The sequence below is a fragment of the Anguilla anguilla genome, chromosome 18 (genome assembly GCF_013347855.1).
Source record: "Anguilla anguilla isolate fAngAng1 chromosome 18, fAngAng1.pri, whole genome shotgun sequence".
NCBI classification, from domain to species: Eukaryota; Metazoa; Chordata; class Actinopteri; order Anguilliformes; family Anguillidae; genus Anguilla; species Anguilla anguilla.
Window position 1 is genome coordinate 14,065,752 of NC_049218.1, and position 14,144 is coordinate 14,079,895.

The 14,144-nt window shown below is 40.7% G+C and overlaps 1 protein-coding gene and 1 non-coding gene across 2 annotated transcripts; one reads left to right on the forward strand and one right to left on the reverse strand.

Moving 5' to 3' along the window:
* Window positions 1–834: 834 nt before the first annotated feature.
* Window positions 835–928, reverse strand: trnai-uau. Its single transcript has 2 exons — window positions 891–928; window positions 835–870 (listed from the first exon to the last, which is right to left on the reverse strand). It is a non-coding gene; the product is annotated as a tRNA-Ile (tRNA).
* Window positions 929–5,213: 4,285 nt separating this feature from the next.
* Window positions 5,214–12,783, forward strand: haao (3-hydroxyanthranilate 3,4-dioxygenase). The gene is made up of 10 exons (XM_035401193.1): window positions 5,214–5,425; window positions 5,894–5,972; window positions 7,298–7,381; window positions 8,296–8,402; window positions 9,997–10,086; window positions 10,426–10,469; window positions 11,282–11,427; window positions 11,770–11,838; window positions 11,974–12,056; window positions 12,365–12,783. The coding sequence occupies exons 1-10, from the start codon at window positions 5,340–5,342 to the stop codon at window positions 12,441–12,443; spliced, it is 867 nt and encodes a 288-aa protein (XP_035257084.1). The 5' UTR covers window positions 5,214–5,339; the 3' UTR covers window positions 12,444–12,783.
* The last annotated feature ends 1,361 nt before the right edge of the window (window positions 12,784–14,144 follow it).

The following is a 14,144-nucleotide window of genomic DNA, read 5'->3' on the forward strand; positions in this document are numbered from 1 at the left end:
CAGTTGACTTTTCTGCAATGTTCCAGTGTACAGCATGGTATGAAATACGTCAAGAGGGGAGTCAATACAAGGCAAAACTGCTCAAGAGACATCAATGTAATTATTTCCTCTAGTCACTTACCTAAATGTTCTCAAGTTATTTCATTGTCAGGCCAAGTACCACAGGTAAACTTTTGGGTTTCACATGTGAATTTGAGATATTCTGATATATAGATTCTATTACTACCCTAGCTTCATAGAAATATGCAAAAATAATCATAAAGTTATTTTAGATTATTATTTACCACCCCCGTCCTCCCCCATCTACACAAAGCACAAAAGTATATTTAACTGTCATTTTCTCAAAATGACATATTCCCCATATACATATGCTGTGACACTTTGTCTTTAAAAGTAGATACAGCCACAACATTTTACATACAGCTTCATAAATATATATATTTATACACAGACAATATGGCTCTGTAGATTACCAACCATTTTGTGATCACATTAAAACAAGAAAAATAATTCTGACTTCATACACTGAGTCCAGAAAGTGATTGGTGTAACATGCAAATTACATGATTGTATTGCACCTTAATAATAATTTTAAAGTTTAAAGTTTTAGTGCAAAAATATCTTGTATTTTATAGTATATTCTTGGAAGAAAAAAAGTTTCCCTCCTATTCACCAGTGCTACCTCCCTATAAATCAATGTGTTCCTGTACCTTCTGGTTATTCTGACAAAGTAGGAAATTGTAGGAAGCGAATTTCATTGGCGTTTTTAATGTACAATATTTCGATAATGTTCGTATTTTACTTGATATGCTTCACACCCATTTCTAAAATGTATGCTCCAGGTGAGGCTCGAACTCACAACCTCGGCATTGCTCTGCTTTGTACTGCTGTATAAGTACCGCGCGCTAACCGATTGCGCCACTGGAGCTCCAGTGCAGTTAGCCCACAATAGAGTTCATAGCTGCTCCACATGGTCGTCATAATTCCTTGAATTTATTGGTTATTACCTGATTGTCCCGAAAATGTTTCATGTTTTAAAAATATTGGCTACATCATGGATACATTCACATTATACTGTGTGATCCCAAGACAGCGGACCGTAAATCTTAAAATTATTAGCTGTAAACGGCAGAGCACCTTCTTTTCAGCCGGTAGCATTAGCTAGCTAATAGTAGATTAACCATCTGCGTTGACATCCAGTTCGCTAGCTGCATTCGGTAGCCATAACCAGGAAACGGACTGGCTGATTCTTATTTACCTAGCTTAGCTAACTAGCGTAGCTAGCGTTCGATAATATTTCGTAGTTCCCCGTATGTTACGGGTGTAATCACAGTCCATTTTGCTAGCTAGCATTAGCTTGCGAGCCTTCACCACAGCCAGTCACAGTAGTAGCCGGCAAGATAACGTTAGCTAATTTAGCGCGAATTTAGGCAGACTAAAGTTTTATCAACATTTAGCTAGAGATCTGGCTCGTGCTGGCATAATCGTTTAAAAAGATCACATGGCTAAACAAATTTTAACAACCTTAAGTTAACTAGCTAGTAGGCCGACGCTGTCTTCAACCGTTGCTACAGTGTCGATCATTTTATACATCCTGCTGCCCAGTTCTAGTCTAATACTGTCGGACTTGAGAAGTCATGCTTGGATGTCCGCTAAGTAAAGACAGCTAGTTACCTAACGTTAGCTGACAAGTGTTTCGACTGTTTAGTTAAGTTGGCTAGCTGCACACATAGCCAATATTAAACTGAAATATTAACTAGGTACCCTAACGTATGGTTAATGTTAGCTGTAAAACAAAGGCCTCTCTCAGTGTCCGCTGTCCGCACACATATGCGGTCTTGTATAGGCTACTCGTCAGCCCGTCGTATCAATAGAATGTCAGTAGTACGCAAGTGGCATACCCTGCGCACTGTTCGCTCGCGTTTCCCCTCAATACTGTATCTGAAGATGTTGGAAAGAGCTGGAAAATGTAGATGGAAAATCTTTCCTGTGTAAGTGATTCGCAATATTTGTCTATTAGACGTATTCATTTATCAGTATTACAGTATAATCATATTGGTCATAATAACAGCGAACCTACTCCCAAGAGGTCAGTGCTAATAAAAGGCTGTCCAGCGGAAGCCATGGCGTGGGAGTAACCAAAAATGGTAAATGACTATTGAATAAAACTACGTTGAGTTGAATTGTGGTTTGATTAATAAATTATTCATTAATTAGAATTATTTATTGGTAACCAAATTAAATAAAAATGTTTTTGATTAAAAATCAGGCATCAAGTTAAGTTAAAAAAAAAAACAATTCTACGCAGTGCAAATCCATTGGCCGTCACTTTAATCAACTCGAGAAAACTTCCATCAATTGATCTGACTGTGTCAATCAAAACACTATGAACCCCTTTGACGAAGCCTGCATCGAGGTTTTCTGGTAAGTTAACATCTGGTTGGTTGTTTGGTTTGGTCAAATTCCTGAAATAGGTCCATGTCATGCAAATGCATACCGTGGCAAGATCACAAGTGTGGACATTCACACAGGGCCAAACACTGAATCATTAATTGTCCTCAGGTTATTTTAATACAAGTATTTGTCTATTCTTGATATTGTTTTTTTTTTTTGTATATGTATTCATTTTATTGGAACTCAGCCACACAGTAAAATGTCCAGTCTTAATTCAACTCTAACAGAGTACATATGAGTGCAGCAGGGACCATAATGTACTCTGTTAGAGTTGATTTAACGCTGAACATTTTACTGTGCATTGTGTTGTGTGATTGTCACCTGCCCAGGGACTGGAGATGAAAATAAGCCTTGACTACTTAGTGCAATAACTTCAAATGGTAACATGCTAAACACTGTAAATAATATCAGAAAAATGAATTATAAATAAAGAGAAAGCACCCTCATCCATCACTTTGTTCAGGCTCCGGACATTCATGAACGCATTAGTTGCAATGTCATAAAATGCCACCAGGGGTCAGTATTTGATCACACTTATTGCCTTAGTCTTCATTAAAATACAGTAGGACAAAATAGTTTACTATCGACTGAAGACGTTGTTGGTTTGATGCTCATAGTTTATTTCATTTCCACTTTATTTTTTTTTTTACTTTTTAATATTGACAAAACAAAACACATTATGTTTCTTGCAATTGATTACTGTTAGCAATTGAGCAGGGTGGCAGAGTGGTACAGTAGGTTCTGGGTTCGAATCCGGCCCGGGCCTTCCTGTGTGGAGTTTGCATGTACTCCCCGTGTCCTTGTGGGTTTCCTCCGGGTACTCTGGTTTCCTCCCAAGACATGCAGGTAGGCTAATTGGAGACTCTAAATTGCCCATAGATATGAGAGTGTGAGTGAATGGTGAACGAGTGGTGTGTGTGTGTGTATGTGTGTCCTTTCCTGGGTGTATTCCAGCCTCTCGCCCAATGGATGCTGGGATAGGCTCCAGCATTCCCTGCGATTCTGTCCAGGATAAGCGGGTATAGATAATGGATGGATGATAACAATTGAGCACATGTTGGGATCAGTTGAAGAGTTTTAGTTTTGGTTGAAATAGGTATTGACTATTTAGAAGGATTACTAATGGTTGGTTGGAAAATAGTAAACAAAAATGGATGGGCCTTTATTTTGTGGCTTTGTGCAGTGGTAGCTGAACAACTGTGTGTTTACATGAAGTCAAATCATACAGAAGTTAATGTTTCAAAGGACTGAGAGCCTGTGCACTTATTCTGTGAAAAACCTTGAAAGGCCTATTTGGAGAACCTGGAAAAAGTCTCAGGTATCATTCCTCAATGTTCCATAATTTAACAAGTAATTTCAGATCCAGTGATTGCGAAGGCTATGACCTATGGATAACACAATTGTGATCATGCTTCTTAAACCTACTTGGTCTGCTGCTTAGTGGATGGGGGTATTGTCATCTTGAATGATACCCCTCTCTATTTGTAATACGCTTTATGATAAAGTGAGGATGATTAATCAGCATCAATAAGTAGCCTAATGAATGACGTCAACCTCATTTTCTTAGGGTTTGTGTATACCCATGCCAGTACACAACCACCAGAACTCTGTACTTGTGTGCCTGTTAGCTAAAATTATACATCTATAAAAATTACTATTAAAAATACGGGTAACAAAAATAAAACCTTAAAAAGTTTGTACCCATAGGCAGCACGATGCTGTCCTTGTGGCTAAATATATTGCACTCAGGCTGCATTTTTAATCATTGCTGCCAGGGTTTCCTTATTTATTTTTTGGCCATGCATACTTTTGGTGACTATCGATTTTTCAACAGTGAAATATTCATATTGGGGAGATTTCCACTTGATATCCAATAGCAACAAATAATCATTTTAGACAGGAAGGTAAACAGAACTAAAACGGAAGCTATGAAAACAGATTTGTAAAATGCAAAAAAACAAACAAAAAAATAAAAAACATAAGAAATGCACTTGCCCCAAAAACTTTATTTAATAAAAACAATAATAAACGACACGGCATTTGTCGTGCGCTTGTTGGGTGTTCCGGGCCACTATATGCGATACACTGCCTTGTACATTATTGTCCCTGTAACAGGACAAAACTGCTGTTAAACGTTCCTAGCTACCATCTTGTTTAGTATAAGACTATCATATCCGTAATTAAAAGTACACCGTAAACCGGGGTTTCAGTTTCTAATCAGTCAGTTTGCGTTGATGTTTCCATCGTATTTCTTTTACACGATTTATAACTTTCACTTTAACATCCCTAAATCCAAAACTGAGACTGAATCATAAAAAACTAAATAGGCACGGATCTTCTAAAAATAATCTAAATAAAAACTAACACAGAGGGTTATAACTAAACTGAAATTTAAAAACGAATTTAGAAAATATAGAAGTATAGAAGTAACAACTAATTAAAAAAAAAAAACTAAACTATTATAGCAGCCTTGGCATGCATAATCCAGTAGGCTATAACTCTAGTTTACTGAAAATATGTTGATTTAAAGAATATCAGGATGACAGTTTTAAACAAATAAGGCATGACGTCAAGAATAAAATTCATATGAAGCTATAAGGTAGACTAATAAATAACAAGAATGCATTCTTTCGTGTCTTTAATACCGTGTACCGATAAACCACACGTAATCCTTAATCGAAACTAACTTTTCCAGGTTACATATAAAACAGCTTTTCGCCAATAATGGCACAGTAACTTCAAACTCCTCCCCAGTTTTGCAACTTTCTGTTCTTCTTTTGGACTTTTGCTACTTGTTACCAGGAGAACGGTAGTTCTTCGACCGGGAGACGCAAACGTCCTTAAATAAAAATAGAAATATTTTTTCACAATAATTCACTGCTAAAATGGATGCGCCACTTCTGGTCAATGTCGACAAATGGATTGCTCAAAACGAAAATTCTTTCCTCCCACCTGTGTGCAACAAACTAATGTAAGTAGGATTACAAAAAAGGGTTTCTCCATAGGCGGTTTAAGACAAAGTACAAGGCGTCCAATTTTTACCGTTGCCCTCGGATAACCTACGAATTAACTGACGATTTACGGTCGCGCTGCGTGACCACGTCTTATTAGAAACGCCATATCCCTATCTGACTGCGCAGTAATTTTAAAAAGCCTATATACTACATTGCTTAACTATGTGGTTATTATGTGTTCTTTCCTACAATCACGAGTATACTATCCATTCCAGTTTACTTGCATGATATTTGTTTCTTAAGAGTCGTTTCAATTTAGAGTTTGAACCCTGCTGTTATTGAGTCAGATTCAGAGTTACACCCAAGCAGTTAGTGTGAGAAATATGTGTTATAGCCTAGCCTACTGTCGCATTAATCACAGGAACAACAAACTGTGAATTATTATTATTATTATTATTATTATTATTATTATATTTTCCATTCAGGCATTTTCGCCAGTTGAACATCATGTTTGTCGGAGGCCCAAACACCAGGAAGGACTATCACATTGAGGAAGGGGAAGAGGTGAGAAATAAAATATGCTGGGCAGTGACTCCAGCTGTTCTGCTCTAAAGCAGGGGTATGTCAATTTTAGGTAACTTTGGAACGTCAAAGTCTGTGATTTCAAAGTCTGCCACAGCCCCCCTTCTCCAACTGGGCAGCCATTGTGTGTCCTAGCAGGGCAAAGTCAAAAACAGGCCCTCTGTCTACACAGTTGCCTGCTTATTTTTTTGAACAGGAGTGGGTGGAATTCTGCAAATGGTTGCAGACGATCAAAACATTTATTCAACAAGCTTAGCATTAGGTTACATTTGCAAGTATATTCAAACTAATTCCTGTCCACTAACTTTAGCTAAGAGTCGGAAAAAGTCGTGCACAGTGAATAATAATGGGGAAAGGGGAAAATGGCAGGCGATCATTAACATGTATATCTACAATCATTTGGCTGTATTCTTGATAGCACAATGTAATATCTTTCCTTACTCAGCAATAACGATCCACAGAATCTGTGCTGACAATCCCTCTCCATCTTCTTGTCACATTTATCTTAATAAAATTCTCTCTTCTACAAAATAGAACGTTCAGTTTGAAATAGTTCAACAGTAAGTGCTACGAGGGAATAGAGTTCACTGCAAAGGTTCGGCTAAAAGTACCTGAGTCTCTGATGCTGGCGTGTGTCACATCACTGCCTCACAGGGGACACTGGGAGATACTCAGCAATGACTGACTAAGTCCAGATTGGATTCTCAGGCTCACAGATGTCATGGCAACTAAAAAAAATTACTGCTCACAATCTCAGCAGCAAAGAATAGGCAGTCAGAGGGAATACAGGACAGCACTCTCTGTGATCCTGATAGCAACTACATATCCCAGGGTGCCCTGTGATGACCTCCCTTCATCCGACACTGGTGTTGCATTAGCAGCTTTCACACACAGAACACGGGACATTGACATGTGCACGTCACTCCATACAGTTTGACCACTTCTAACCTCAGAGTATTACATCTTTTTATCTAAACAAGTGGCTTGTTCTCGCAACCAACACTTCTGTTATTTTGAAGGGTTGATAACATTCACACATCATAGTGTCAGTAACTGTCGTTTGAACCAGCAGCAGTGAAGTATCACTGCAAAGTTGCTAGATTCAGTCAAAATCACCAAGTTGTCCCAAAGGAAATGATAGAATTTTATTCCTGAACAGGGTTTTCCCTCTGGATGACTTGGATTTGTATTAAATGCATTAGTCAGTGTGTTAGCCCCTGTATAAAAGGAGAATGCATGTGGCAGAGGTGGCGTGCTCATTGACATCTTTCTCTGTCCCGTCCCTTTGTTCCCCTCTTCTGGTCCAGCTCTTTTATCAGGTCCGAGGGGACATGTGTCTGAAGGTGATTGAGAACGGCAAACACAAGGATGTACCCATCCGTGAGGGGGAGGTGAGTACCGCAGCAGCCCTATTCAGACTGCTGTAACCTTGGATATAATTAACTGGGACTCTCACCTGTGTGCACAATGGCAGGCTCTGTATTCTGCACACAGGAATGCAGTGCCTATGTGTGTGTGTGTGTGTGTGTCCGTGTATTGTGCCTATTATGATTTTTAAGTGTAAGGAAGTGTGTGTGTATATAAGAAGGTGAATGTGTCTGTCTATTTGTGTGTATTAATGTGTGGCTGCGTGCACATACATGATTAACTGCGTGTGAGAGTGTGTCTAAGCTGGTATATGTATGTGTATGTAGGTGTGTGTTCGTAGGTGTCTGTGCACATACGTGTACATGAAAACAGATAAATTATAATACATAAACAGCCAATCCAGTATTAATTAAGTCCAAGCAAAGGTGACTCCGGTCACGTAGAGAGATGATCTTTTATTCCCACCTTTTTGACGCCATTCGCTCAGAAGTCAGAACCAAGTTTCTCAACTAGACACATGCACACACGCACACGCACGCACGCACGCACACACACACACACGCACGCGCACTTGCACACGCACGCATGCACACACACACATGTGCACACACGCACGCATGCACGCACACACACACACACACCACACACACCCACACACACACACACACACAACAGCTATTTACCTGTGGTTAAACTGGATTATTATTGATGTTATTGTAAAACCATGACTGTAGTGCTTTGATATCTCAACAATGTCAGTGCAAGCGATTATAATGGTAAAAAATCTGTTTGTTGGTTGAACAAATACAGATACAAATACAAATAGTGGCATCTCCCTCCACCCCTAGTGTATAAGTAGAGGTTTTTGGGCGAGAGTGCGCGTAAGCAGGTGCGAGTGTGTTTGCGTGTCATGTTTCTGTTCTTCCTGGGTGCTCAGATGTTCCTGCTCCCGGCCCGGATCCCCCACTCCCCCCAGCGGCAGGCGAACACAGTGGGGCTGGTGGTGGAGCGTCGGAGGCTTCCCTCTGAGATAGACTGTCTGAGGTGCGTTCGTCTTCAGCTCGGCCTCCATTTTGTACTCTCTGCCCACTAAAGCCAGTTTAGGCTGGATCGAACTGAAATGGAACCAGCTGCAGCAGTACGTCTACGACCTGAGGAGAAGGTTAGGTGCATCTCAACCCCAGAGAGGGGGCGCTTCTGGGGCATGTAGTCTCAGAGGCCCAAACGGAATTAGTGTAGCATGAATGGTCATGCTAAATGTACACAGCAATTGTTCTGTTTTCAAGAACAGACAAAAACAAAACCACAGATTAGAAGTGATGATGAAATTCCAGGCGAAAGAGCAGCAATTGTTATATACAGCTATCATGCTAAACTTGGAAAAACGGGAATTTTTGATCTTTAAGTTTTTTTCTCATTAAAATAAATGGAGGGCATGGAATGTTTATTTATTTTTATTTCCATAATGGTTTTATTTTTTTTCCGAAACATTTTTAATTCAAATGACTAATTCAGGTTGACTACACCCAGTTTCAGCCAATTTGAGGATTCCCACCCAGGCCAGATTTTCTTTGATTTGTATTAGGTTTTAAAGAGAGTGGATGGAGTCAGTGTGTCCATCTCATTTGCATAAAGTATTCACTATACAGTTGAATTTGTAAGAACCCCTTCAGATACGCCAAACCACTTAAGTATCTGAATAGTGAAGGAACGCGTGTAGTCCTACCTAGGGCTATTGGAATGGGATAATAATTTAATGTCATTTCAGTTATCTTATTCCAAAAATAATGTTTTAGCATTTCCTCGGTCCTAACAGTTATGCATAGAAGGAGACTGCAAGTAGTATTTCCCTAAATGGATCGCTATCTAGGTAGCAGGTACGTATGTGCCTCTGGCGTGTGGAGCCTGCATAGATACAGTAGTGTATCTTGCTACTGCACTAGTGTATAGTCGTGTGACTGTGGGGTGCAGATATTTTGAGTTCTATGCTTATGTTAGGACCCTGAAACTGCTAGGTGTGCAGCGGTAAGAGTCATAAAGGAATGCCAGGTTAAAGTGAATGCGGTTTGTTTACAGTCGATAAGAAAAAAGAGTGTGTGTAGTGAGATGACTGTACGCATACGCGTAGGAGGTTGTATTGCCATTGCACCTTTCCCCTTACATATTCAAAGATCAAAGCAAAACACCAAGTCATCAAATGAAGACAACGATAACAGAACAGTACATTAATGAATCAGCAATTACATGGCCTATTTCTCACATAAAATGTTTTTGGAAACATATTTTGATGGACTGTATAGGTGTAATATGAGAGAGTTGTTTTGGTTTGAAAATGCTGGGCCGAAAGTGCGTCTAAACCAGGCGCCGTCAGTGATCTGTCGCATTAAAAGGCCAACGGGCGAATTTAACGACAAACAACAAAAGTATTTAATTATGAAGTAGGCATGCAAAGACATTTACAGCTAAAAAAAGTGTGCTCTTAAGTGTAATTACCATACTATTAAGTTAAATTAAGTTAAAAGTAAGTAGGGGACAGTAAACGATGGGAAGGGGCAAATATGCAGTAATTACAGTAAAACAAAGCAGTACCGTATACAACTGTGATAGCATTAAATCCGGTGTTGTGCTGTGATTGCAGGTATTATGTAGAAAACAGCACGGATGTCCTGTTCGAGCGCTGGTTCCCCTGCAAAGACCTGGGGACACAGCTGGTGCCAGTCATCAAGGAGTAAGTCATGCCCCCCTCAGAGAGGGCAGAGCCGTTACCAGGGCTTTAGGGTCTATAGGGGAGGCGACAACCCTGGTTCTGGAGTGCCGCAGGTTTATATTCACCCAAAGCCCTAGTCACATAGCTGAGTTAATTATCAGGCTTAATGAAAAGCAGACGACCGCGTGCTGGCGTTCCTGAGTGTTTTACCGTGAGAGCCCTGAATGTTCCAGGCTGAAGCTACAGGTCATTTACCTAATTGCATAATGGAGCCGGGTCGTCTGCTGCCACTATGGAGGATGAGAGGATTGGTGATCATTAGTGGAGGGGGTGGTAACGGCACTCCTCTCTCTCATTCAGGTTCTTCAGCTCTGAGCAGTACCGAACAGGGAAGCCCAGCAAAGGTGAATTTCTCTTCTTCACCGCTTCCCGTGCTCCTGCCTTTTCATGTGAGAAGGTTAAGGCAGTGAATTCTGTGCAGCGTTGACCCGTTTGCTGGAGCGCTGCCTGGACGACCAGGCACTGCCAGGTGGTGTGGTGCAGCCGTGCTGCATTGCATGGTGCTATGCTACGGGGTGCTAAAATGTAGCGCAGTGATATGTGATTAGTTATTGTGTTGCATGGTAAGCACGCTTATCCAGTTTCTCAGATGTTCCTTTAATGTTATCAGTGCAGAAATTTGTTATGTGGTTCAAAAAATATCTTTGAAGGATTTTAAAAGAAGTGTGGATGTTTATTCATGTTTATTTTTTTAGAAATGTAATATTAAGTAAACCTGTGTTTTCAAAAACATTTATGTCAGTAAATTCTTAAAATGCAGTAGACACGTTTCCTCCTTGATGTGTTTTCTTGACTAATGGCAACCGTCAAGAGACACGCCTGCAGACTGACAGGAATTACAAAAATAAAGTATGTTTGACGATGTTCTCCTAATAGCGTGAACTCAAAACCAAATGACAGTTCCTCATTCTGTAGTGTTCTTGACACTTCTTGTGTTGGCCTGGATGTTATGTGATTCATTATGGGAGGCTAATGCACTGGGCAGTGGTGTATTAATCAAACACCATTTAAAAAAAAAGGTTGAAATGATCTGTTCAGCAAAGCACCCTTTCAGCCTGCCCTATGTGTAATGCATGGCTCGGCCTTTGGCAGATGACAGGGCCCTTGCTGTGTCAGCTTTACGGACTGAAGCAGCGCTGCTTTGTGTCCTCCGTAGATGAGCCCCTCAGACAGCCTCCATTTCAGCTCAACGGCATGCACGTGATGAAGCCCTTCGTCTTCAGGGAGTGGGTGGAGAAGCACCACCCGGAGCTGGCCGGAGGACGCCCCGTCAACGTGTTTGGGGCGCAGTTCGAGACAGAGGTGCCACTGGGACACGGGCAGGGGCCGTGGGTCACAGAGCTCTCCGCGTCGGGAGCCAATCAGAAACAAATTGGATTTTCCCCGTCGATAAAAAAGTCTGGGCCTGTCCCCGGCGGGTTGATTCGGAGACCAGGCCGGGCGAGGCCATATTGACGCGGGCGCTTGGCAGGGACTCAGCGCCGGTTAATGTTCTGAAACCGAGACGGGCCCAGTTCAGAGCCCGATGGATCAGATCAGAGGCAGGAAGTGAGCCGGGCTGGCCCTTCCCCTGCAGTCTGCCGTGATGTCTCTGTGCTTCACCGACACTGTTATTCAATCTCCCCTTTCCCAATTTTTTCCCAGACCGCACTCTATGGACCAGGGGAGACGGAGAAGTCCCGGCACGACACGGATATTTGGATATGGCAGCTGGTGGGTGTTGATCCCCCCCCCCCCGACAAACACTGCGCGGATTGGTGCTTTTTTTCAGTGATACCTATTGTGTAGTGAGATATTCTGATTGATCTTTCTTGTTCGCTACATCCTTCCCGCCCCCTCCTCTCTTAGGAAGGAAGCTCTCAGGTGACAATGGACGGTCAGCCGTTCTCTCTCTCTGCAAGAGACAGCTTGCTTATCCCCGGACAAAGCGAGTGAGTGGGCGACAAAGAAGGGGTGGAGGGAGGGAAGCAGAGCCTGAGTGAATAAAGAAAGGGTTGTGTGAATGAAGGTATTAGTAAAGACGAGGAACGGAGGGCACACAGAGTACAAGAGAAGGGGGGATAGAGAGGGGGAAAAATTGGAAGAAGGGGAACCAGGAGGTGGCATGGCGCAAAAGGGCAAATCATGTTTATGAAACACCACATGCAGGAGGTTCCACACGGGTCCATATACATTCTGCAGACTTGACAGGTAAAGGCCCAGTGTGAGCGGATCTGATGTGTGGGCGTGGTTTTCCCAGGTACCAGTGGCAGAGGAGCGAGGGATGCGTGGCTCTGTACGTCAGGCAGAACCCAGAGAGGAAGAGCGCCTATTTCTGACCCCGCCCCGCGTTCGGGCAGGAAGAGAGACAAGTCACTTTAATTCAAGCTTGAAAACCAAACAAAAATATACATATTATGTAATACATATTGCATAACTTTGATTATATTAATCAACTTAAATTAAAAAAATTCTGGAGCTGGGTTCTTCAGTTTGCTGTCGAAAGCAGGAATGAGAAATGTGACACATGCAATCATAACTACATCAGTGACCTAGCAAAAATTCTGGAATGTCATTAAAATGTATTTTCATAATGTAACACTATTTTAATTAACTGGAATGCTTGTGGTAGTTGTAGTTTTTAGCAAATGTCATCCATTAAAAAAAAAAGCGAAGTAATGAGCTTGCAGTCATTTATTTTGTAGAGAGTATTTCGTGAGTTTTTGGAGTATGTTCTCCCCGTGTCTGCGTGGGTTTCCTCCGGGTACTTTGGTTTCCTCCCACAGTCCAAAGACATGCAGGTAGGCCAATTGTAGACTCTAAATTGCCCATAGGTATGAGTGTGTGAGTGAGTGGTGTGTGTGCCTGTGATAGATTGGCGGCCTGTCCAGGGTCTATTCCTGCCTCTCGACAAAAGCATGCTGGGATAGGCTCCAGCACCCCCACGTCTCTGCCCAGGATAAGCGGATATAGATAATGGATGGATGTGTATTTCAAAATGGGCATTGAATACACATGATTGTCCTATCTTTCACTGGGGCTTAGTAAATGGGGGTTTCATAAACACCATCACATATGTTCCTGAGTAAAATAAAATACACAATTAGAATTCTTTTTATTTTTTCAGATTTCCAAAATGCAACTATAGTCTTATGCATGTTGCTGATTTTCCAGTGAAATATGCTTCCAGCTTTTCATCATAAATATCAACAACAAAAAAAACAAAACAAAAAAAAACGATTGCTTATTTCACTGTGGGTGATGAATAAAGATTTCCCATCTGTCCGAGTGAAAAAAAAATTAAAATTTAGAATTTTTAACATTTTGGACATAAGCCTATAGCCTTATGTATTTTTCTCATTTTCCTTTGAGATCAATTTTTGATCATAAATATCTTAAATGATATTATTATTCATTTTTTAACAATGGGGGTTTATAAACATGATTACCTGTCTTCCTTTATTAAAAAGTAAATAAATATTTAGAATTTTTGTATTTTTCACATTTTGGATGTATGCCTTAAGTATTTTTCTCATTTTCCTTTGAAATCAGTTTTTTATTCATTCATTTATTTATTTATTTATTTATTTATTTAACAGGGGCATGCATAACACAACCGTTGGGCCAGAGTTAGCTATATAGCTCATTTACATCTGCGGTCCCTGGGCAGGAAGAATCATAAATATCTTCAATGACATTGTCGTTATTTTTTTAACCGCTTTTACATGGTTTTATCATTTTCTTGGCCTAAAGATAAAAACTGTTTTTGCACTTAAAGCTGTAATGTAGAGCTGTGTAGAACCCTTTTGAGGGGCAGGTGAACAAATTGAGGAAAGCTCGCATAAACTCACAAAAACCTTATTAAAAAAATATTTTTTTAATAAAATCAAAGGGGAAGGTGCTTGGGCCCCCAAAAAGCATCCAATTTCTTGTGAGTTTTTCCAAATTATTTACATACATTTATTTTTCAGGCAATTGACCTGATGAAAATTAATTGAACAAACACTCTACAATCTCTAGGCTAAATAAGCCTTGCATCA

What these genes read in the sequence shown, in the direction of transcription:
- haao (XM_035401193.1), top strand. Translation starts at nt 5,340, where the DNA reads ATGGATGCGCCACTTCTGGTCAATGTCGACAAATGGATTGCTCAAAAC. An exon ending in GGGCGCAGTTCGAGACAGAG is followed by an intron (nt 11,428 to 11,769) that starts GTGCCACTGGGA and finishes ATTTTTTCCCAG; the next exon opens with ACCGCACTCTATGGACCAGG. An exon ending in CTTATCCCCGGACAAAGCGA is followed by an intron (nt 12,057 to 12,364) that starts GTGAGTGGGCGA and finishes TGGTTTTCCCAG; the next exon opens with GTACCAGTGGCAGAGGAGCG.